General features: G+C 41.4%; 1 protein-coding gene across 8 annotated transcripts in view; it reads right to left on the reverse strand.

The window, feature by feature from the left end:
- Nucleotides 1–23,611, reverse strand: part of GOLGA4 (golgin A4) — a 127,473-nt gene extending 103,862 nt beyond the window's left edge. For 2 of the 8 annotated variants that reach the window (XM_043595769.1, XM_043595762.1), the window contains exons 1-2: nucleotides 23,120–23,581; nucleotides 10,543–10,632 (exon numbers count right to left, since the gene is read on the reverse strand). In XM_043595769.1, coding sequence (XP_043451704.1) covers nucleotides 10,543–10,632; nucleotides 23,120–23,188 — 159 coding nt within the window. In that variant the 5' untranslated portion in view covers nucleotides 23,189–23,581. Of the gene's footprint in view, nucleotides 1–10,542; nucleotides 10,633–23,119 lie in introns of all 8 variants that reach the window. The other 6 variants (XM_043595765.1, XM_043595768.1, XM_043595764.1 and 3 more) reach the window with 6 other exon arrangements.
- Between the last annotated feature and the right edge of the window lie 598 nt (nucleotides 23,612–24,209).

Raw genomic sequence — 24,209 nt, forward strand, 5'->3', positions numbered from 1 at the left:
GGAATACCCTAATTTCCCCATGAACTGGGACTTCTGTTTTATTCTGACTTATGTTTTTATATCAATTTTTTTTTTCACTTCAAGGATTCCTAATCGGTTCTTTTTCAGACCTACCTAATCTACTTTTGTTTTTTCCCTGCAATTTTATCTTCTTTTTCAGAAAAGTATTACTTCAGGTATCTTATTAAAGATACTTCTTTTAAAGTCTTTTTTAATTTCATCTAGGATAAATTCATATTCCAATTCCTGTTTTGTTTGCCTGCCTTTGTAGCATTTGTTTCAGAATTTTCATTTACAGGTTCATTTTGAGGAAGGTATTGTCTTTCTCTTTCCTTCTGTACTCATCTTTCCTTATCCAATCAATCTGATTCCCTGGGCCCCAGTTTGAGTTTCCTGCCTTATGGCAACACAGGGGACATCATGGACTCAGTCGCAATAAGCCAACGTGAGGTTTGCTTCAGTTCTTGGTCATGAGGTCTCCCTAGAGATGGCCGCTTCTCGTAATGGGCCACAGAGCGCTCTAGGCAGCAGTTTGCAAAAGCTTTCCTCAATCTCTTTCTGCCAATGCTGGGAGCTCCACTTTAGCTCCTGGCACCAAATCTAACTTTGGCAGTTAGATCTAACCCTCCCAGTCCTTCTGAACCAGAGTTCGAAGAGAAAATTAAGTCCTAATGCCTGCCCTAAGGCATCCAGTAGCACCTGCTGTATGTAACAAATAAGCTTATCTCCTATGAATTAATGTATCTCCTGTTAGAGGGAGGTCTCTAAAAAGTTTAGTATCTTAGGGAGTGTGTGTAAGTCTCTCTGTTTTGAAGACAGAAGTCCTGTTTCTACCTTCCTAGACACTATTATATACAGATGTCAGTTGCAATACTCACTATTAGGGTACATTAAACTCATTCTGTTTTTATTTCCAACAATGTGTATTTTAAGAAGTACTTGTGATAATATATCCTACTAAAGATATAAGATGCTAAGTCCCAGCGCACCTGAGACTTAAGAAAAATAAGTCATCAAAGATCAGCTCACCACTCTAATTCTGAAAATGCTCAGCACGCTCAACAAGAAAGTGGAACTGAAAGTTGGTTCTTCAAAAAGATACAAACAAATATTTAGCTTGGCTGACAAAGAAAAATAGAAGACTCATATTATTAATATAAGGAATGAAAGGGGAAATTACTACAGCATTTATAGAAATAAAAAGGATTATAAGATAATGCTATGAACAACTGTATGCCAACAAATGAGACAACTTGGATGATAAAGACGAATTTCTAGAAGGATACAAATTACCGAAACTGACTCAGGAAGAAAGAGAAAACCTCAATGGAGCTACAAACAGTAAAAAGATGGAATTTGTAATCAAACACTTCCCACAAAGAAAAGCCCAGGATCAGATGGCTTCATTGGTGAATTATACCAAACATTTGAAGAATTAATACTAATCTTCACAAATTCTTCCCAAAATATACAAACAGAGGGAATGTTTCCCAACTCATTTGATGAGGCTAATATTATCCTGATACCAAATCCAGACATCACAAAAAAGAAAACCACAAGCCAACATCTTTTAGGAATAGAAACATAAAAATCCTCAACAATATACTAGCAAATCAAACCCAGCAATAAAAGATATACACCATGAACAAATGGGATATATTCAGGAATGCAAGGTTAGTTTAACATCCAAAAACCAATTACCATACCTCACCATGTCAAGAGAATAAAGGACAAAACCATATGCCCATCTCAATAAACACTAAGAAAGCATCCGACAACATTCAACACACCTTCATAAGAACACTCAACAAATTATGAAAGTAAAGGAACTTTCTCAGCATTATAAAGGCAATCTCCTAACACCAACAGATAACATCATACTTAATGACAAACGACTAAATGCTTTCCCCCTAAGATCAGGAATGATCTGTCTACTTTCACATCTGTTCAAATTGCACTGAAGCTCCTAGCCATAGCAATTAGGAAAAAAATGTTATAAAAGGCAGCCAGATTAAAAGAAGATATAAAACAACTTCCTTTGCAGATGACATGATCTTGTACAATCCACTAAATAACTATTAGAATCTAATAAACAAGTTCAGCAAGGTTGCAGGATACAAGATCAATTGACAAAAATCAATTTTATCTCTATAAAATAGTAATGAGAACACAAAAAAATGAAATTAGGAAAACAATTAAATTTATAGTAGCATCCAAAGAATAAAATACTCGTGAATAAATTCAACAAAAATAGTATAAACCTTATATTCTGAAAAGTGTAAATTTTTTTGAAAAAAAACAAAGAAGATCTAAATAAATGGAGAGGGGAAAAAGGAAGGAGAGAAAAGAAAAGATAGGAAGCTTCCCAACTAATTAAAATTGATAAAGATAACACAAACAGAAAAGTACAAACCACTCCCTTACAAATACAATTGGGAGAAATGTAAATAAAGCAACCACCAAAGTGAATGCAGCAGGATATTAATAATGCACTCTGACATTAGTAGAGTTGATTTACGGAATGAAAGATTGGCTTCATAGCAGGAAGCCTATTCATATAACTCATTTCCTATCATTAGATCAAAAGAAAAAAATATGAGAACTGAGTAGATACCAAGGCAATTTGACAGGGATATTTTTTACTTTCATTAACTGACAGAGGGTAGGGGCAGGTAGCTTCTAATCTAATGTCTAACAGTAAAATCTTTGAAAGTCAATCTATTAGGGGCAAAATTAATTCCAAACTTAAGAAACATTTCTTGGGGCGCATCCAACTCTTGGTTTCGGCTCGGGTCACGATCTCACAATTCGTGTGTTCGAGCCCCATATCGGGCTCTGTGCTGACAGTCGGGAGCCTGCATGCAATTCTCTGTCTCCCTCTCTCTCTGCCCCTCAGTCCCACCTCTCAAAATAAATAAACATTAAAAAAAAGAAGAAGAACATTTCTGACCCATGACTTTCAAGATACTGCTCAGTAATTCCTAAAGAACAATGCCTATAGCCCTGAAACAGAATAAATTTCTAAAAATGTGGTTAAGAATTATCAAAAGCTGAGGGGCACCTGACTGACTCAGTCGGTTAAGTGACCGACCTTCGGCTCAGGTCATGATCTCGCAGTCTGTGAGTTTGAGCCCCGTGGCAGGCTCTGTGCTGACAGCTCAGAGCCTGCAGCCTGCTTCTAATTCTATGTCTCCCTCTCTGTCCACCCCTCCTCCCTCCCCTGGTCTCAAAAATAAATAAACATTAAAAAAATTTTTTAATTGAATTCCCAAAAGCTGAGAACATCAAGAATCTCTGTTACAGATGATTTCACGGAAGGGTGCAAACTGACTAAGAATGACAAAGACAACTAGAGAGGCAGTATTTCATTTCTGAAAGATATCTCAAATTAAGAAGAATAAAAAAGAGGGGCGCTGGCTGACTCAGTTGGTGGGGCATGCAACTCTTGATCTCGAGGTTGTAAGTTCAAGCCCTATGGTGGGTGTAGGGATTGTTTGAAAATGAAATCTTCCTGGGTGGCGCAGTCGGTTAAGCGTCCGACTTCAGCCAGGTCACGATCTCAACGGTCCATGAGTTCGAGCCCTGCATCGGGCTCTGGGCTGATGGCTCAGAGCCTGGAGCCTGTTTCCGATTCTGTGTCTCCCTCTCTCTCTGCCCCTCCCCCGTTCATGCTCTGTCTCTGTCCCAAAAATAAATAAACGTTGAAAATGAAATCTTGGGGAAAAAAAAGGAAGAAAAATAAGAAAAGCAAAAAGTGACGAAAAAAAAGACAAGAAAAAGTGACATTTTTCTTGAAGTTTGGGAAAGCATTCCAATCCAAAGCAGCCTAACGCTTCATTATTTTTCACTTGCAATGTCGCGATTAACAAAAAATTTGCTATGTGCTATGCCATCCAAGAACTGACAGGCACAGCAAAAGCCTTTTTGTTTCCATATAATAATAATCTTTGGTATGTGATACACAAATTATGAGTATTTTCATACTTCTGAATTCGTTTGCTCATCACAAGGACCCTAAGAAGGGGATATGCATTTCACCACAATTTTAAGGCTCTCAGAAGTTAAAGGCAGTTTTGCCCAAAGCCACATGGCAGGTAAGGGATGAAATCCTGTGATCCCTCCACTATTCCAGGCTGCCTCTATGGGGAAGTGTGCCTGAAAAACAGCAAGTTAATGAGCAGGGTAAGTGAAGGTATGAATCCTTCCTTAAAAGCTCAACAAGTAAAAAGACAGATAACATCCAGGACCAAAGTCCACATAATGGTCTGTCTGTTTCCCTCCCTCCATGTAGGGACCTAAGCAGAACAAGCACGTCAGGCCTTCCCATCTTCCGTGGCTGCCCCCAGTAACAACTTCACGAGCACCTACTATGTGCAAAGCATCATGAGAGGAGATTTACATGCCGTGTTACTGGTAATGCCCACAGCTCCACGAGGCAAGTACTATTATTTCCATTTTACAAAGAGAAAACCTGAGTCACTGAAAAGTTAACTTCCAAAGGTCCTTCAGCCAGCAAGAGGCAAAGCTAGGACAGAAATCCAGGCGGATCCAGAAGACTCCAAAAACCATCCTCTTCTCACTGGTCTATACCAGGTCTTACTCCAAACCAGATAAACAGATTATCATGCTCTTAGAAAAACCATTAGATTCAGCCATAAAAAAGGAATGAAGTAACGAAACCTGTTGCAACATAGATGAACCTTGAAAACATGCTAACTGAAAACAGCCCAGACACAAAGGGTCACAAATTGTATGGTTCCGTTTATACAACATATCCTGAATCAGCACATCCACAGAGACAGCAAGCAGATTAGTGGTCACCAGGGACTGGGGGAGAGGGAGCGCAGGGAGTAAGTGCGTGATGAGCATGGGGTTTCTTTTTGGATTAATGAAAATGTCATGGAACTAGACAGATACGATGAATACACGGTATCACTAAGGTACCATATGCCACTCTAAAATGGTAAATGTTACGTTACGGAATTTAATCTCAATTAAAAAAAAAAATCATCAGAGTGGAACAGAGGGCAGGAGGCTGTGGTCGCTTTATCTGGCCTAGTCAGCCTTTCACATGCTCTTACACTCTCAGCTGTTCTAAAGCACCCAGCCCTAGAGAGGCAAAAAAGATTCATCTCCAGCAACAAAAACGGAAGGAAGCTCTACGCTGATGTTAAAGCAAGACTATGCCCAGGATCACAAGGGGAAAGCATCTGGTCAACTGAACAGATCTGCCATTTACACAGGGTGAGAGAGAGAGTGTCAGAAATCTACAGACTTTAGGGGCGCCTGGGTGGCGCAGTCGGTTAAGCGTCCGACTTCAGCCAGGTCACGATCTCACGGTCCGTGAGTTCGAGCCCCGCGTCGGGCTCTGGGCTGATGGCTCAGAGCCTGGAGCCTGTTTCCGATTCTGTGTCTCCCTCTCTCTCTGCCCCTCCCCCGTTCATGCTCTGTCTCTCTCTGTCCCAAAAAAAATAAATAAACGTTGAAAAAAAATTTTTTTAAAAATGGTATCTGAATAGTTTTATACTAAGTTTGCATCTGAGTGAAAGAGGAAAGGCTTAAAGAAATATGTGCCCTTGGGGCGCCTGGGTGGCTCGGTCAGTTAAGCGTCCGACTTCAGCCAGGTCACGATCTCGCGGTCCGTGAGTTCAAGCCCCGCGTCGGGCTCTGGGCTGATGGCTCGGAGCCTGGAGCCTGTTTCCAATTCTGTGTCTCCCTCTCTCTCTGCCCCTCCCCCGTTCATGCTCTGTCTCTCTCTGTCCCAAAAATAAATAAACGTTGAAAAAAAAGAAATCTACAGACTTCAGAGTCAGTGCAAATTCAGTCTGCTCTCCTTTGCCTTCAACGCCTACAATCATACAGATGATTTTTTATATCCTTATAAGGATGCCTGCAACCAAAGACCGACTTATTTAGATTTACATATAGTATTTACTGACACAAGAAAGTAGACATATTAGGATTTTCTGCAATAGCTGAAAAAAAGGTAAAACCTTTAATTGACCAAGAAATGAACTTAATGAAACCATCTACTTCCCAAGCATTCTGGATCACAAAGACTTTACTGTATCTACTGGAGAGGTGAACAGATACTTACATCGAGTTAAACTTCCACATTTTGCTAAAAGAAACCTTGTAACACTGAAAACAATAAGTCAGGGTCCTAACCCATGCGGAATATCTGCCATCTCAGAGGTTTAACAAAACCCAAACCCCAGGGAGTGGGAGGGCAAAGAAGATACACCCTTTTAATCAATAACTTAATTATGAAATGAGAAAGTACTTCCTGTAAAATAAACTGAACTGGGGTTCAGTCTACATTGTACTTTGTGGTCAAAAACACCTTTTAGAATTGTCAGAAAATGCTTTAAAAGCAAAGAGATGAAGGGTAATGCTACTCTTTCAATCAGAAATGACTTCTGAAGTTAAACCTCTGAAGCACAGGATCTTTAGGATTGAAATTTGGGAGTTTGGGAAGAAATAAAAAGATAACCTTTACCTTACTTAGCCTATTGTAAAAGAATGTTCAAATCATCCCTTTCAAAAAGGATTGCTTTGGGGAAAAAAAATATTATTTTGTAAAGAAATATTCAATTAAAAATTTTTTTTAATTTTTGTTTATGTTTATTTTTGAGAGAGACAGAGACAGAGCACGAGCAGGGGAGGGGCAGAGAGAAGGGGAGACACAGAATCTGAAGCAGGCTCCAGGCTCCTAGCTTGTCAGCACAGAGCCTGGCGTGGGGTTTGAACCCACAAACCACGAGATCATGACCTGAGCCAAAGTCGGATGCTTAATCAACTGAGCCACCCAGGAGTCCCCCCCCCAAAAAAAAAATCTTTTTAATGTTTATTTATTTTTGAGAAGGAGAGACAGAGCGTGAGCAGGGGAGGGGCAGAGAGAGAGGGAGACACAGAATCCAAAGCAGGCTCCAGGCTCTGAGCTATCAGCACAGAGCCCCACGCAGGGCTGGAACTTAGGCAGGGCTCGAACTCAGGAGCTGTGAGACCATGACCTGAGCCAAAGTCGGAGGCTTAACCAACTGACCCACACGGGTGTCCCTCAATTAAAATGTTTTAAGCATCCTGGATAAAATAAGCCTTTTTAAAAAGCAGTAGTAGCAATCAACTACTAAAAACAAGTTATTTTCAGGGTTTCAACTGTATTGTATAGAAACCAATATACTAGAATTATCAACCAATGTACTGAGTATAGTCATGATGCTATCAACACTGACTGAGTATTACTCGGTACTGCAGATTTCAACCAAATTGGTAACATGTATAAACTAAGTTCAACAGCATTAAACTCGAAATCACAAAGCGAAAGAAATGCGATACTGCAAGAAAATAAGATCCCAAAGAAAGTACGCATGTGCTTCACATGCTTATACAACTTGCAAGATCATTTAAATGTATTCACCAAGGACACCGTATAATATGCCATTAACTTTGAATGCAATAATTGTACTATAAAGTGTTTATTTTGCTACCAACATCTACTATAAAAAGTCAAAAATTCTTTTGTTTTAATGTAACTTTCATCAAACCAACATCTATAAAAGCTAAAAAAAATTTTGTTTTAATGTAACTTTCATCAAATCGACATCTATAAAAAGTTAAAAAATTTTGTTATAATGTAACTTTCATCAAAATGTTTAAATTTGCATCTACCCTAGAACCCAGCAGTCCCATTCCTAGGATTCTATCCTACAGAAAAAGAGCGTTATAAGTGTTTATGTACATGCTCAGTACAGTACTGCTTGTAATACTGAAAAGATTATAACATTTGACTTATAATACTGAGACTTTCTCCAACCTAATCTATAGAATCGATACAATCCCAATCAAAATCTCTATAGGTTTGTTTTGTTGTTGTCATTGTTGGTGTTTTATTTTGTTGTGAGTTTGTTTTTGTGAGACTTGAAAATCTGATTCTAAAATTTATATGGAATTTATATGGAAAGGAATAAGAATAACAAGACATTCTAGAACAAGGTGGGAGTGCTGTCGTGTGTCCCCCAAAATTCACACGTTGAAGCCCCAGCCCTCAAAATGTGATATTATTTGGAGACAGAGCCTTTGGGAGGTAATTAGCTAGATAAGGTCAAGACGACAGGCCTTCATGATGGGATTAGTGCCCTTGTAAAAAGAGAAAGAGACAGGAGAGCTGTCTTTCCCCACTACTCCCACCCATCCCTCTCTACCTAGGTGCATGTAGTAAGGAAGGCCCACGCTAAGACATAATGAGAACACAGCTATCGGCAAACCAGGAAGAGAGTCCTCACCAGACAGCCAATCCGCTAGCCCCTTGATCTTAGATCGCCCGGCCTCTGGAAACATGAGAAACAAGTGTTTGTTGTTTAAGCCCTAGTCTAGGAAATGTTGTTAAAGCACCCAAATTGACCAAGACAGGAAAGACCTGCTGTACGGAGGGTAAGATTTAAAATAAAACATTAATTAAAGACTTAGTATAAAATATTAAGACAGTGTGGTATTGGATCACAAACAGACAAAGCAAACAGGGGTACAGAATAGGGAGCACAGAAACAAATCCACTCAATATAGGCACTCAGTTTCTGAAAAAAGGTAGCACAGTAGAGCAATGTGGAAAGAATGGGACAACTGGATAGCATTATGGGGGGGGAGGGGGGAGGGGAGGAAGTCCCAGGCTTGATCCCTACCTCACACCATATTGAAAAAAAAAAAAATCATTTCCCAAAGGAATGTAGATCCAAATGTGAAAAGTAAAACAGGAGGGGAATATTTGCAAAATGGGTGAAGGAGAGCAAGAGGTACAAGCTTCTAGTTATGGGATGATTAAGTCACAGGAATAAAAAGGACAGCATAGAGAACATAATCAATGATATTGTAATACCATTGTACGGCGACAGATGGCAGCCACACTTTGGGTGAGCCCAGCAGAACTTACAGACTTGTCAAATCACTATGTTGCACACCTGAAACTAATGTAACATTGTATGTCAAACATACTTCAATAAAAAAAAAAAAAGTATTTTTTAAAAGTAAAACAGGAAAATACCCTCAGGGTAAGAAAAGAATAAGAAACAAAAACACTAGCCAGAAAATATGCATACACCAGAGCACATTAAATCTAAGAATTTCAATTCCTCAAAGGACACCATTAAGAGGGTAAAAGGGAAGCCACGGGGCAGAAGATACCTGCAAGGCATAAAGCCAATAAAAAACTCCTATCCACACTATATAAAAAAGAACTACAAATCAACAAAAGACAAACCAACAGAAAAATGAGCACATCAACAAGCACTTCACAAAAAAAGATACCGAATGGCCAATACACAGATGAAAAATGCTCAATGTTAATAGTCATCAATTAAGGGGCGCCTGGGTGGCGCAGTCGGTTAAGCGTCCGACTTCAGCCAGGTCACGATCTCGCGGTCCGTGGGTTCGAGCCCCGCATCGGGCTCTGGGCTGATGGCTCAGAGCCTGGAGCCTGTTTCCGATTCTGTGTCTCCCTCTCTCTCTGCCCCTCCCCCGTTCATGCTCTGTCTCTCTCTGTCCCAAAAATAAATAAACGTTGAAAAAAAAAAAAATTTAAAAAAAAAAAATAGTCATCAATTAAAACTACAATAAGAGAACACTATACACCCACCAGAATGGCTGAGATTTTAAAGACTAGCAAGGACGTAGAGCAACACTAACTTTCAGAAGCTCCTGGTGGAAAGGTAAAGTTCTACAACTATTTTGAAAAACAACAGGCATTATCTTCTAGAGTGTCAAAACTATATATGCCTTTTGACCCAGTGTTCTACTCCTAGGTACACAGCAAATGACATGCTGTGTCATTTGGTACACAGGTATGTGTGTACCAGAAGAAAGGTACAACGATGTTCACAGCAGCATAATTTATGATAACCAAAAACTGTTAACAACCTAAATGTTTATAATATTTACAACAGAAAGCATACTTAAGTGGTACTATAAAGAAAAGGACAGAAACAAACACCAAAAGATCAGGATGAGGGCAATCTTTTCGGGGGGAGAAAACAGTGCTATGACGCTGGCAATGTGCCTTTTCTTGACTTCAGTGGTGGTTACATGGGGTTTACCTCATAATAATTGATTGACTTGTGCATTTCTGTTTTACTCTCTTCTGTATCTGTATCACAGTTCACAGAAAGACAAAAAGTTGAAAAAATCTAATCTGAACTATGTTGCTGGCTGCAAGTCACATAGAATCAGTTGTTACTACATAGTTTCCAATCAATAGCTTGAAAAAATAGAACTTTGCCCTGTATGTTGCTATGTTGAACAAATTATTATCAAATTATTATAAATCTCAAATATTAAAGGCAGAGTATATTATCCTCTCAAATTAAGATTCTCAAAGAAAACATACTTTACAAAAGCATAATTACTATTTACCAAAAAAGAGTAATTGCTACCAATAAAAATAATACCTAGCAATTAAATAATTGACCTGTCAGAGTAATGTAGTAGCCTACATTTGAGATTAATAAGCTTCTGGTAAGACGTTTATTTTAGAAGAAATTCCAAACTTACCTCTCTGTTGGGTGTACCTTCATCAAGTTGCTCTGTAAATGAAGATGCCCTGTTCCTGGTTCCTGTTGGTGTTGAAGAATTGGAGGGAGCCTAGATTAAAAGATTATTGCAGGAATTAGAAAGACTTCATTGACTAGTGGACTATGCACTGTGTAGTCCTTCTCTCAGTCCCCGCCCAAAGAACCCCAGGAAAGAAAGGAAAAAAACAAACACATGAAAAACAGAAAAAGATACCTAAAACATAATTAACTAGAAGGCCTAGGCTGCCTACTCAGTCCTCGGTAGGACTCTGCCACCCACCAGAGCTATGATCTTAGCTATATTAACTTTTGGAGGGCTATGTGTCCTCACATATAAAATAAGGTTGTGAAGTTAACATAAGATGATAACATTAGGTGAAATTGAAACCAGTTGAGGAGTATATGAAACACTCTGTACTATTCAGGCAATTATCCTGTAAACCAAAATTATTCCAAACCTGAAAGTTCATTAAAAGCAATAAAGTTGCCCATTTAATCTTTAAAGTGATTTCCAGTTCTAATATTCAATACTGTCTAATGCACAGGAAAACATTTCTTTTTTTTAATGTTTCTTTCTTTGAGAGAGAGGGAGTGTGCATAAGCAGGGGAGGGGCACAGTGATGGGGAGAGAATCCTAAAGAGGCTCCCTGCTCAGCACACAGTCCAACACAGGGCTCGATCCCGTGACCCTGGGATCTTGACCTGAGCCGAAATCAAGAGTTGGACGTTTAACCAAAAGAGCCACCCAGGCGCCCCACAGGTAAACACTTATCTAGTCAAGGGCCTTGTTTTAAGTCTATCTTGCACACCACAGCTAGATCCTGAGATGCCAGTCCATTTAATTCTATAAAGGACAGCCTGGCTCCTATAATTCTCAGTACAAAACCCTTCAGGAGAAAGGGTCCAACCTTAAACTAGAAGGTTGAGGTCTATTCCAAGGTGAACTCAAAAGAGTCCTAAAAGTATAAAGCCGAAACCTTAAGACCCTCCCTTACCCATAATAAATAGATCTGAACTCATCTAACATAGAACATCTAACACAGAAATCAGTCTTGATGTCTTACCCTTTTGTAGTCTGCATATGCATAGCTTTCCATAAATAAAAGGCATCTAATAAATATCTGTTAAATAAATGAGCGAATGAATGAACAAATGGAACCCTGATCTATCGTATAGGCACATACCGTTACGGCTAGGCTGGAACAGAGAGGTCATTAGGGACAATGTTCACGCATACACATGCACGTATTTAGTTTACGATAAGTGTACCATTTCAAATTAAGATAGATGTTCCATAAACGGTATTGAGACAAATGGCCATGCAGATGAGAGCAGAGACACCAATCAGATGTTTCCTTCATACTTACCTATATTGAAGGTATTTTTTCAGTTTTTATTTAAATTCCAGTTAGTTACATACAGTGTAATATTAGTTTCAGGTGTACAAAATAGTGATTCAGCACCTTCCATATAACACCCTGTGCTCATCACAAGTGTACTCCTTAATCCCCATCACCTATCTAACCCATGATTTTTTAAAAACTGCAATATAAAAGAAGAGAGGAGAGTCTATTTCTGTAATCGCTGAATGGGAAACAGATTTTTTATGTCAAAAGCAGAAATCAAAAGGATAATTTTAATTGGGACCAGGGCAGGGGGGATGTCAACAAAATAATGACAAAAATCTAATAACCTTTTTTTATTTCTAAACAGCTCTTGTAAGTTCATAAATTAGAACTCAGAAAGCTTACTAACCCAGGCTCCCTTTCACCTCGGGCAGGTGACCTGAGCTCCACCAATGAATACACCCATATGAAACTCTGAGTCATAAGTGAGGGATGTGAGGAAACAGGCATACAAATTTAAAGTTTCCGTCTGGTGAACGATGGAAACAAAGCTTCCTGCAGTTGTGCACAGGAGTGATTAATGCAGCTTTCCAGATGCCTGGCAAGGGCTCCCGCAGACAGTAACCATCCAATCACTTGAAAAGTACACCCCCGCACAGTAAAGGTTTACAATTGTCATTACGTCTTTATGCTTTGGCTTCATGTGAGCCTAATCAGTAACTGACAGCTGCATCAGCTCCGGATTAACTGGCAAAATCAAATGTTGAATTTACAAAGTTGAAGAACAGGTCATAAAACACACCGTCTTCAGAAAAGTTAGTACCACTTGGCAGGCTTGGCCTGATGGCTGGTAGGTCTTCCCCTGGAGTTGCAAGAGTAAGGATCGCAGACATCACATTCGACTGTAAAATATAAAACATGCATAAAAACTAACTGTACTTCCTGGATCTTTAATGGGATATCCTCACTTCAAAATGTAAATGGGTTCAGGGATATCTGGGTGGCTCAGTCGGTTGAGTGCCTGACTCTCGACTTCGGCTCAGGTCACGATCTCACAGTTCACAAGTTTGAGACCCGCTTCAGGCTCTGCACTGACACTGTGGAGCCTGCTTGGGATTCTCTCTCACTCCCTCTCCCTCTCTTTCTACCCCTCCCCTGCTCGCTCGCTCGCTCTCTCTCAAAATAAATAAATAAACCAAAAAAGAAAAAAAAATCAAAATATCAATGGATTTAGATTCCTTCAAACTAAACTTGGTCTAATTAGTTCTCATAGCCATGAGAAATCTAGATAGGTTTCTAAGCTACTTGTCACAATTAATATCTTTATTGCCCACCAATGGATTATTAACTAACCATAGGCCTCAATTTCAGTAAGAAAAATCTTTCGGTCACTGTGGTAGGCAGAATTCTAAGATGACCCCAAACGACCCTCACCCTGTGAGTATGATGAGATCACTCCCCTGATTATCTCACATTACACAGTAAAAGGAACTTCTACAGGCATGTTTAAGGCTACTAATCAGTAGTTTTTGAATCAATCAAAAGATTAGCTGCATGGTCTAGCCTCATCACAAAAGCCCTTCAAAGAAGAGTCTAGAAGGCAGAGGCAGAAGGCACAGAGATACACTCCTGCTATCCTAAAAGAAAGCAAGTGCCTATGAGGGCCAAGTGACACGGAGCTCCAGGTAGCCTCTAGGGGCTGAGCGGCCCCCTCCAATAGCTGGGAAGAAATAAGGACCTCAGTGCTACAACCACGGACGACTAAATTCTACTACAGGCACGTGAGCATGAAAGAATACTCCAAGCTCCAGATGAGAACCCAGTCGGGTTAACACCCTGTGAGACTCTTAGTAGAGAAGCCAGTCACCCATACCAGACTTCTGACCTACACACTGTGAAGTAACAACTGGGTTATTAGACACTAAGATTGCAGTAATTTGTTATGCAACATTAGAAACAGACACAATCACTTGTATAAGCCTTGGGAATAATAAGCCTTAACTGGCTTGTCCCTATGCCACGACTTTTCACTACCCATCAAGACTCTGCTCAGATGCCACCCTCTCTCCAGAAATGCCTTCCTATAGACACTACCACTCTACTAGGAGTACATGCCTCTCTACCTTATGGCACAGAGACTACATCTACCCTTCAAGGCAAATGCAACACTTGGCATAGCACCTAAGAAGGCACTGTTAAATAAGTAAGTGCTCTGTAATTGTAACTCCTTTTTATTAAGGTAGGTCCCATGCCCAACGTGGGGCTTGAACTCACAACCCTCAGATCAAGAGTCACATGCTCTACCAACTGACTCAACCAGGCACCCCAACAAATGCTTTTAAATACTGTTTCAGATTCTGTGTCTGTGTCTGTTTCGGATTCTGTGTCTCCCTCTCTCTCAGCCCCTCCCCCACTCGTACTCCGTCTCTCTCTCTCTCTCTCTCTCTCTCTCAAAAGTAAATAAAACCTTAACAAAAATTTTTTAATAAAAAAAAATCTGCTCAATCCACTGATTCCACAACCCTCTTCAACTGCTTTTACCATACCATGCCACACTTTGTAAGAAGAATGTATATAAACACAGCCACTAACTCTTAAATCTAGAGTACATCAAATATACTTACGTATTTTAGTTGTCTTGAAAAATAAAAATTAAAAAGCATTAACTCTAGGTTAAACAATATAATCTAAACACAACAAAAACACAAATTTTGGATATTCATATTACTGAAAAGTTCTACATATTTTTTTAATTCTATTTATTTATTTTGAGAGACAGTGCGTACACGTGCACAAGAGAAAGAATCCCAAGCAGGCTCCCAGCTGCCGGTGCAGAGCCCAATGTGGGGCTTGAACTCACGAAACCGTGAGATCATGACCTGAGCCAAAGTCAAGACTCAGAGGCTTAACTGATTGAACCACCCAGGTGCCCCTGAAAAGTTCTACATATAGTCAAAACTACGATAACCAAAGTTTACTCACTGGGGGCTCTATTATCTGGGAGTTTTCATGGAAAGAATTGAGACAGCTGAATTGTTAGATTTAGAAAAATACAGATATAAATATAAGTATAGGTATAGATATCTATATAGAGTTATAGATCCAAAACAGTTAAACCTCATTGGTATCTGAAAGGCTCTGGAGATACAATGAGGTTCAACCGTTTTGAATGTATAACTTTTTGAAATCAATTAACAAACTGTAGCTTTTAAAGACAAAAAGAAACTGAACATAATTTAACATTTTCCAGGTCAGTTGTCACTCACACAACTTGTATAAGTCTTCTCTACTCATTTTAGCCTACTACTGGTTTAGAAACTGGATAATTACACTGATTGGAATTCTAGACAAAATAAGCATGAGGAGGGGGCACCTGGGTGGCTCAGTCGGATGAGCATCCAACTTCGGCTTGGGTCCTGATCTCGCGGTTCGTGAATTCAAGCCCCACATCGAGCTGTCTGCTGACAGCACGGAGCCTGCTTTGGATCCTCTGTCTCCCCCTCCCCACCCTTCCCTGGCTCCCATTCTCTCTCTTGAAAATAAACATTAAAAAAAATAAGGATAAGGAAGCTTTAAATGAAGGTTTTTTTAAAGCTTCCTTAGGAATAACTCGGAATAATTCCATAGATTAGCTATGGAATATGAGGTTGGTGACATTAAAATTTTGGCTGCCTTTTGACTTATTTCATGGTTTAAGTTATGCCCCAAAGAGATGAGATGTTATTCCTACACAGCATAACAAAATCTGGCTTCCCTGCTCCCTCCCGCACCCATGGATAATCAATATGGCAAGGGCACCACCACAGAATCCTTCTTACCACAGCCCTGGTGAAAGTCTCTTCCTAATCTATTTGACGCTCCAACTCTATTGGAATGGCCAAAGTAACTTGGGAGTTAATTCTTCATATAAACCTTTATATCCTACTTACCAAAATTATCAGGGCTTTCACGTGTCCTTAATAAAGCACCTTCTGTATCCCAACATCTAAAACAGTAGTGCCGTAAATGAATACTGCTGTTCATGTTATAAATGCTTACCTCTCAAAACAAGTCCTTTAATATAGTGAAACCCACTCACCCAAAAGTAATTTCAGGAAACTTGCAGTCAAACAGATGGCAGATGGACTATATGCTCATTCTTTCTCTACCTCTTTCTACTTTCTACCTCTACCTACTTTCTCTACCTTGAAATTAAAATTTTTCAACCAAGTTTCAGACGACTGGTATGAATGAAAGAACAGTAAAATAGTTAACACAGATGAGGACATTATAACCCCAAGGACCTACAGATGGGAAAGTGATGAGAAGCACGCCTGTTTTCATCCTCATGACCACGAAAAGACTTAGGACTTAAAACAAAAAAGTATAAATGCCAAGACGGAAAGTGAAGAGAGAGAATCAAAAACAAAGATTGGGTGAAAGATCCTCGGGTCCCCGTCCTACCTTACAGATCCTCTAAAGAACCTGAGGTTTATTTTCAGGAGCTAATGAGGCTCCAAACTGGGTGAAACCAAGCATAGTAAGATAGGAGTGAAGGGCAAAGTATATGACTAACTTTGGAGGGATTAAGTGATACTATCCACAGTGAATTAGCCCTGCTTCAGAAAGTTGGCAGCTTGGCTTAAAACCCCTCACCCTTTCTCTAAAACACACCATGCTTCTCTGGAAAAACCAAATGACCTCTTTAGAAAGAACTCTGGTTACCAGCATGAAGGTATTTCCCCCAACAGTAACTCAGCAGTGAGCCCCAGTGTGTCTATGCCATCACATGCCATTTCCAAAGAGTATCAGACTTTTAGTGCCTCACCCTTGATAGCCCAGAGCACTTAATAAAGTTTCCAAAGTAAAAAAGGGAGCCAAAAAAAAAAAAAAAAAAAACTAGAAAAAACAAACAATAGAGATTAAAAGAAAACTTCAAAACAAAAAAATCACCATTATTCTCAGAGATATTAAAAATATTATATCTACATAACAAGAATAATGCTATGAAAAAGCAAAAGACAGTAAGAAACAGCCCTTAGAAATTTTAAAATAGCCAAGTTAGTTAAAAATTCAATTGAGTTTGAAAGTTGAAGCAATCTCTCAAAAGTAGAGCAAAACAGGGGCGCCTGGGTGGCGCAGTCGGTTAAGCGTCCGACTTCAGCCAGGTCACGATCTCGCGGTCCGGGAGTTCGAGCCCCGCGTCGGGCTCTGGGCTGATGGCTCAGAGCCTGGAGCCTGTTTCCGATTCTGTGTCTCCCTCTCTCTCTGCCCCTCCCCCGTTCATGCTCTGTCTCTCTCTGTCCCAAAAATAAATAAATGTTGAAAAAAAAAAAGTAGAGCAAAACAAAACAAAAATCCAAACACACACACACACACACAACAACAACAACAACAAAACCAAAAACGGAAAATAAAGGGTAAAAAAGTGAAAGAATCTATCCTGAAGGCACAAAAGCTACCAAACTGCAGCTCAAGAGAAAAGACAAAAAAACAAAGGAGAGGGAATTATCAAAGAAATTACATCTAAAAGTTTCCAAGAAGGTAAGAGCAGGAGTCACAAACAATGCCCACCGAGTGTCCAGAACAAAGCATATAGAAATCCATTCAAAGGCATATTTACCATGAAACTTGAGACAAGATATAAAAGGAAGATCCTAGAGTCTCCAGAAAGAAAAAAAACAGCACAATGACAATGGACTTCTCAATAGCAACACTGCAAACAGAAAACAATGGGTCAATGCTCCCAAAATCATCGACCTTGGCGGGAAATCAGTAAATACGGTTTATAATGTACAAATCAACAAACCAGCAAAGCAACAAAATCTTTTTATTAGAAATATGAAGTTAAATATCTGGGCAAACAGAAAATATTGAGAACATGGAGAACAGGACTGCAGGGTTGGAGCAGACAATGGTTCTTTTTTGCATAATACCCCTTTAGTAGTACTTGACCTTTTAAAACCATACATTATTTTTGATAAAAATAAAAGCAAATCTTTACTTTAAAATTTAAATTAAATATCATAAGCAATACAAAATACCCAACAAAATTTAAAAGCATGACTAAGAGATGGTCTGTTTCTCATCTTAAATCTCATCCAATAGTTGATAAGAAATAATAAGTGGACTGATATTCTCAACCCTTCAGACACTAGCTATTGTTAACAGCATATCTGAAGGCCAGTCACATGGTACATGCTAACTTAACCCCAGTGATTCTATAAAATAAGTAAGACAGAAAAATCAGTAATACCTTTACAATCTAAGGAATATACACTTGTTGAGAATTTATAATTGAAAGTCAAATATTTCAGAATTCGAATTTATGTTTAAGTGCATCATGGTGATTAGGTTTCTAGTATAAGAATGTAGACTGAAGCCATTGTTTACCTCCTCTCCCTCCCCAAAACTTATTGAAACAAAGGCTTAAAAAAAAAAGTAGAAAAACAGATTAATGAAAACTCACGAACAAGACAGAGAACAGCAGCGAAAAGATAAAACAAAATTCTTAAGACTCGAAGGCAAAAGGATTCAGATTGGTTGAGAAATCAGGGCAAAGGTGGCTACAGCTCCAAATTTGCACAGAAGGCTAAAGAAGAGGCAGCAGCAACTTTTGCCAATAGGAAAAAAAAAAAAAAATCATGGGCTTAAAGTACTAGAACGGGAAATTATTGTTCTCATTATTGCTCTCAGGGATTAATGAAGGGTTTGTGTAACAAACAGGTACTTGAGGTCAGCCTCCTCCAACCCAAACATTTACAGACCAAAGTAACTGCAAAATATAATAAGCAACCTACCTTGTAGGAGTTAGATCTTCAACAGTGGGGGCTGGTACCACAAAGCAGCAGGGTAACAACATACCCACATTTGCCCAATGCAATCCCAGGCCCACCCAGTTCATGCCAGTTTCTGTTCCAAGATCATTATTAGTAGTGTCCCCTTTCACTCTCAAGAATGTTAGCGTAATAAATTATACGGTCACCTTTCAAAGTAGGTAGACCCTCTTCGTTTAGGCTGGCAGAGGAGGCACTGTCTTACTTGCACAAGCACTCTCCACACAGCACAGAAGCACGTAAGAGCAGAGAAAACCCATGTCATCTATGAAAATAAATCACCCTCCAGGACTTCATAAGTATAAATGAACAAACAATAATCACAAGACCTGTGTCTTTAAAAAAAAAAAAAAAAAAAAAGCAAAATGAGATGATCAGTACAAATACAACAAGTGACCCAGAAAAATTAGATAAATCAAGAAACAGAACTTAGGGGTGCCTGGGTGGCTCAGTCAGTTGAGCATCCAACTCTTAAATTTCAGCTCAGGTCTTGATCCCAGAGTCGCGAGTTCAAGCCCCGTGCTGGGCTCCGCGCTGGGTGTGGAACCTACTTAACCAAAAATAAATTAATCTTTAAAAAATATAAATTTTTAACTTCATGTTTAATTGGTGATTAGGCTTCAAGTCATCACCAGAGTTGATTAAGTAATTACTTAAAATAATATCTGCAAGGAGGGATGCAAATACTCTTAGTGCCAACCAAACAGAAGCAACTGGGGAATATTAGAAGGCTATCCTGCTTTTATTAAATGTTTTCAAACTCTTAAGGGACCCTATACCATATCACTATTACTACTGCTGAAAAATTTTACAAATATTGTAAAGAAAATGTTCACCTATCCCACAATTACCTACGCCTACTAGCTCAATCTACTGGAAACCTGCCTATCAGGCCAACCTCACCTACGAAAAGCAAGCTGAGAACCAGGAAGTATGCACACAAAGGCCTCCAAAAACCTCAAAACAAATGTCTCAAAATTTGTGTTAATACACTAACGAACCCCTCAGGTACTTGCCCTTATTTAACGCAAAATTTTAGAAGCTTATGTGTCTTGATTCAAGCTGGAGACACTTGAAAAGCAGAAAGAAGAAAGACACAAGGCAGACAGCAAGGAAGGTAACAAAATTACAAAAGGCAGACCGAGAGCAAACAAACCTCTTTTTTTTTAATTTCTTTTTAATTTTTTTAAATTTATTTTTGAGACAGAGAGAGACAGAGCATGAGCAGGGGAGGGGCAGAGAGAGAGGGAGACACAGAATCCGAAGCAGGCTCCGGACTGTGAGCCGTCAGCACAGAGCCTGACGCGGGGCTCGAACTCACGGAGCGTGAGATCATGACCTGAGCGGAAGCGGGAAGCTTACCCGATTGAGACACCCAGGCGCCCCAAGAGCAAACAAAACCTCTTGAGTGAATAAAAGGGAAATGCCTTTCACACCTGTTAAATTCTTAAGGGCACAGTGCCTTCAACACAAAATAATTTATACTCAAAAATGAAGAGGACGCCTGAGTGGCTCAGTTGGTTAAGCGTCAGACTTCAGCTGGGTCATGATCTCATGGTTCATTGGTTCAAGCCCCCACGTCGGGCTCTGTGCTAAAAGCTCAGAACCTGGAGTCCGCTTTGGATTCTGTGTGTCTCTCTCTCTGTGTCCCTCCCCTCCCTGCTCTCTGTCTCTCACAAGTAAATTAAAATGTTAAATTAAAAAAAGAATTTTTTAATGAAAAAATGATAATATACAAATTCAAGATCCTTTGCTTAAGCAAACAAGTATGCATATAATCTACTGCAAAATGATTGTCATCAAAAAAGTTTTTTGTTTTTAATTTACCCTTTAAAAAAGAAACATTAGATCTGAAAACAATAATCTAGAACTTCTCATCCTTAAAGGGTTCTTAACAGCTGAAGATCTGAGACCAGAACAGAATCAAGTTTCTATCAGTAGATGATCACTAACAGCTTAACTCTTTCGTTCCTGGAAAAATACACATATTATCAAAGAGGATTTTTAAAAATCTTGTATACCCAAAGTGATTTTATTTGATCCGGATGTACTGTCTCACTTAATATGTTAGCTTGTACCTAACTTTTTTACTATTCTAAAAACGATCTCTCTCAGTTAATGCACACAAGCAATTCATTTTCATGAAGAAAAACTAAACATTATTTATAAGAAAAATAATCTGGGGTACCCGGGTGGCTCAGTCGGTTGAGCATCTGACTCTCGGTTTCCACTCTGATCATGATCCAAGGTTGTGGGATTGAGCCCTGCATCAGGCTCTGCATCCGGCTCTGTGGACAAGGCTCTGCAATGACTGTGGAGCCTGCTTAAGATTCTCTCTCTCCCTCTGCCCCTGCCCCCCTCACGCTCTTGCTCTCCCTCTCTAAAATAAAAATAACAATAATAACATCTCATGCACGCTCTTGCTCTCCCTCTCTAAAATAAAAATAACCATACAATATCTCATGAGCACTTCCCTCTTAAACCATTTTCACTGCCTGCACATAAATATACTTTATATACATATTTTCCCCCACAAAACTGGGATCACACTTTACATGCTGCTTCTTAATCTGTCCTTTAACACAAATGCCTTTGCGCGTTAACTATTACTTTTCTGTGGGCTCTAACAATAGCTGTGTGACATCGGGCAAGTTAGCCTCTCGGAACCTGACTCCTTCATCTATAAGGCTACCTACCTCTTTGGTTTACATAAGAATGAAATAAAAGAATCCACACAAAATACAAAGCAAAATGCCTCTCACGTAGTAAGAACCCAGTGAATATTGGCTTTTGTTAAGGCTGCGTAATAGCCGACTACCGAACACAGCCTATTAACCAATTTTCTATTTTTAGCCAGTTTTTACCTATTAAAACAGCACTGCAATAAAAATCCATGAGGCCAAATCTTTTAACACATCCTAAACTTTCTCAGGATAAACTCCCAGCGATGCAATCTTGGATCAATGATATTTTACGCATTCCCAAACGTAAGTGCTTTACATCCACTAACCTGGTGCTTCCCCACATTCCTCCTCTCTACCTCACTTTTAAGTCTTTTGTTTCTTAAGAACCCTGTTTTGTAAAGTTAGAAAAGCTTGCAGTAAATGGCATGAACAGTAAGATACTTACTATTTGAATGTTATCACTATTTACATTTTATTCAGGAGAATGACCAAGCCTTCAGCGTCATGTTCCAATGTATTTCAGTTTTACTCTACGTGAGCTTTAGCTTTTGCGAGGACAGCTTCGACTGACAGTTTCAGAATAAGCCCCATGCAATAATCGATTTAATAATTGTTAACCGGTTGCTTCGCGGTTGTTAAAAAGCCGTGCAAGATAAATGCTGTATTTTTAAGACGTATTTTTAAATGTCTCCAAATGAATCAAAACTCAGCCTTTCTTACAGAAACTCTAAAATAGAGAGAGAGAGAAGGGCTCAGTCTGTTGAGACTGAGAAAAGCCGGGAAGCAATGCAGAAGAAGCCCTCATCTTTGCTCAAGAGACCGACTGCCGCAGGCACCAACACACACGTCCTCATCGGAGTCTAGGAGACTGTTTCTTTAACTTAACAAGGCTAACACGCCCCCTTTTTCCTAGAAACTGTCACTTCCTGAAGCCACGGCATTCAAGAAAAAGGAACGGAGCACGGCTCTCTCTCGGAGAAGCAGAACGCCCGGCTGGGGACAGGCACAGCCCCGGCCTGGCCTCGGGACGTCTGCCCCTCCGCCCGCCCGGGATCAACCAAGTTATGCGAAGTGACTAACTCGTGACAGCCTCGGGCTTTGGACGCGGGCCACACCGCCACCTCTTTCGGGTCCAACGCTCCAGCGAGCAGCCTGGCCCGGAACGGCCGGACCCTCAGCCCTCCCCTCCCCACGGTTTGGCACTGCACTCGCGTAACAGGTCAGGAGTCTTGCGGGACCCTGGCCCTGGCACCCTCAATCCCCGGGCGGTGACGGGACACGGAACTTGGGTGGGGAAGTCATCAGATACGACAAGGAACCCAAGTTTTCCCATCCTGCTCTCACGCCTGAGCTGGGGTCTGGGACGCGTGGGGGAACCTTCGGTACGAGTCAAAGGTCATGCAAGATCGGAGCCCTCGTCGCGTATTCTCAGGCGAGGGTAGTTGCGTTAGGGGAAAACCAGAGGTCAGACGTCCCGAAGGATCCAGCCACCCCCCCCCCCCCGCCACTCTCCTGAACGGAGTTTGAGGATGGGGGGGGGGGGGGTGGGTCCCCGACACAGAAGACCCGGGCCGTCCCGGGCTCATTCCCAGTCCGGAGTTTGGGGGAGATCCTCAAGTTCCAGGTCAAGGGTCACGAAAGAACCCTCCCTTGCCCTGGCCCCCGAGCCAGTATCCAGGGGGGTCGGGAACTAGAGAGCGGCGCCATAGTACCTGAGTCGAGGCCAGCGCCTGCTGGAGCTGCTCCTCCTCGATGATCTTCTGCTTCAGCTTCCTGAACATGGCGCAGCGCGGGGTCCCGAGTGTGCGACCGGAGGGGCGAGCGTCCACGGAGACCCGGCCGCGGCGGGGACGGCGGCTTCTCTACACCAGGGACCGCGGGGGCCGGGCCTCGCCGCCTCCTCCTTGGGCTCGCAGGCGGATCGGGACACTCGGCCTGCGGGTGTCGGCGTCGCCGCCGCCGCGTCTCTTTCTTCTGGGTGCCACTGGTTGGCCTATGCCCCCCATCCAGCCCCGGCGGCGGCGGCGGCGGCGGCGGCGGCGGCGGCGGCGACAACGGCAGCAGGTGAACCGGAGGCCAAAGACGCCTGCGCGGCCTACGTGGAGCTCGCCGAGGGAGCTCTACGGAGCGCCGGAGGGGCCAAGCGCCAGGTCGCGCCGGCACATGCGCGCTCTGGGCGTCGCGCTCGAACGCGGCGGCGGGGGACCGGACGCCGCGCTCTGCCGTGCCGAGATTCGCGTCGTGCAGAGATGCCCTCGGGGCTGAGTCTGAGTGCTGCACCGACGCGCTCCGGGGCTCCGCCACTGCAGAGCACGGCGGGGAGGGTGCCGCTTCGGTGGAGGACGGCGGGCCGCACGGGCCCGCCGCGAAGAGCCGCGGGGGCGAGCGTCTGGGGTGGGAGAAAGGGGGTCGCCAGGGAACCCGCCTTGTGCTCTGAAGGACGGTGCTTTTGCTTAGTATTTGTGGTTAAGCATCTGCACCCTCAGTGCCTGGGACCCCTGCTGCTCCGCAGAAGGGCCCTCTTTCCTTCCCTGGACTCGCCCCGCGGTCAAGAAGCACCTGACCCGAGCCTCCCAGGGTCCAAACTTCTCAGGCCGATACTGGAAAATCTCAGTCGTTTGGACATCTGCCCTGATTTTTTTTTTTATTTAACCGAAATTGTATACATTCACGTGTTCGTTCAAAAATCTTTATCATTCTAAGTGCCAGGATCTTCGGGGGTGTTAAAAGAATTCACATGGGGCGCCTGGGTGGCTCAGTCGGTTAAGCTTCCGACTTCAGCTCAGGGCGTGATCTCCCCGT

Source organism: Prionailurus bengalensis, chromosome C2 (assembly GCF_016509475.1).
Source record: "Prionailurus bengalensis isolate Pbe53 chromosome C2, Fcat_Pben_1.1_paternal_pri, whole genome shotgun sequence".
NCBI lineage: Eukaryota > Metazoa > Chordata > Mammalia > Carnivora > Felidae > Prionailurus > Prionailurus bengalensis.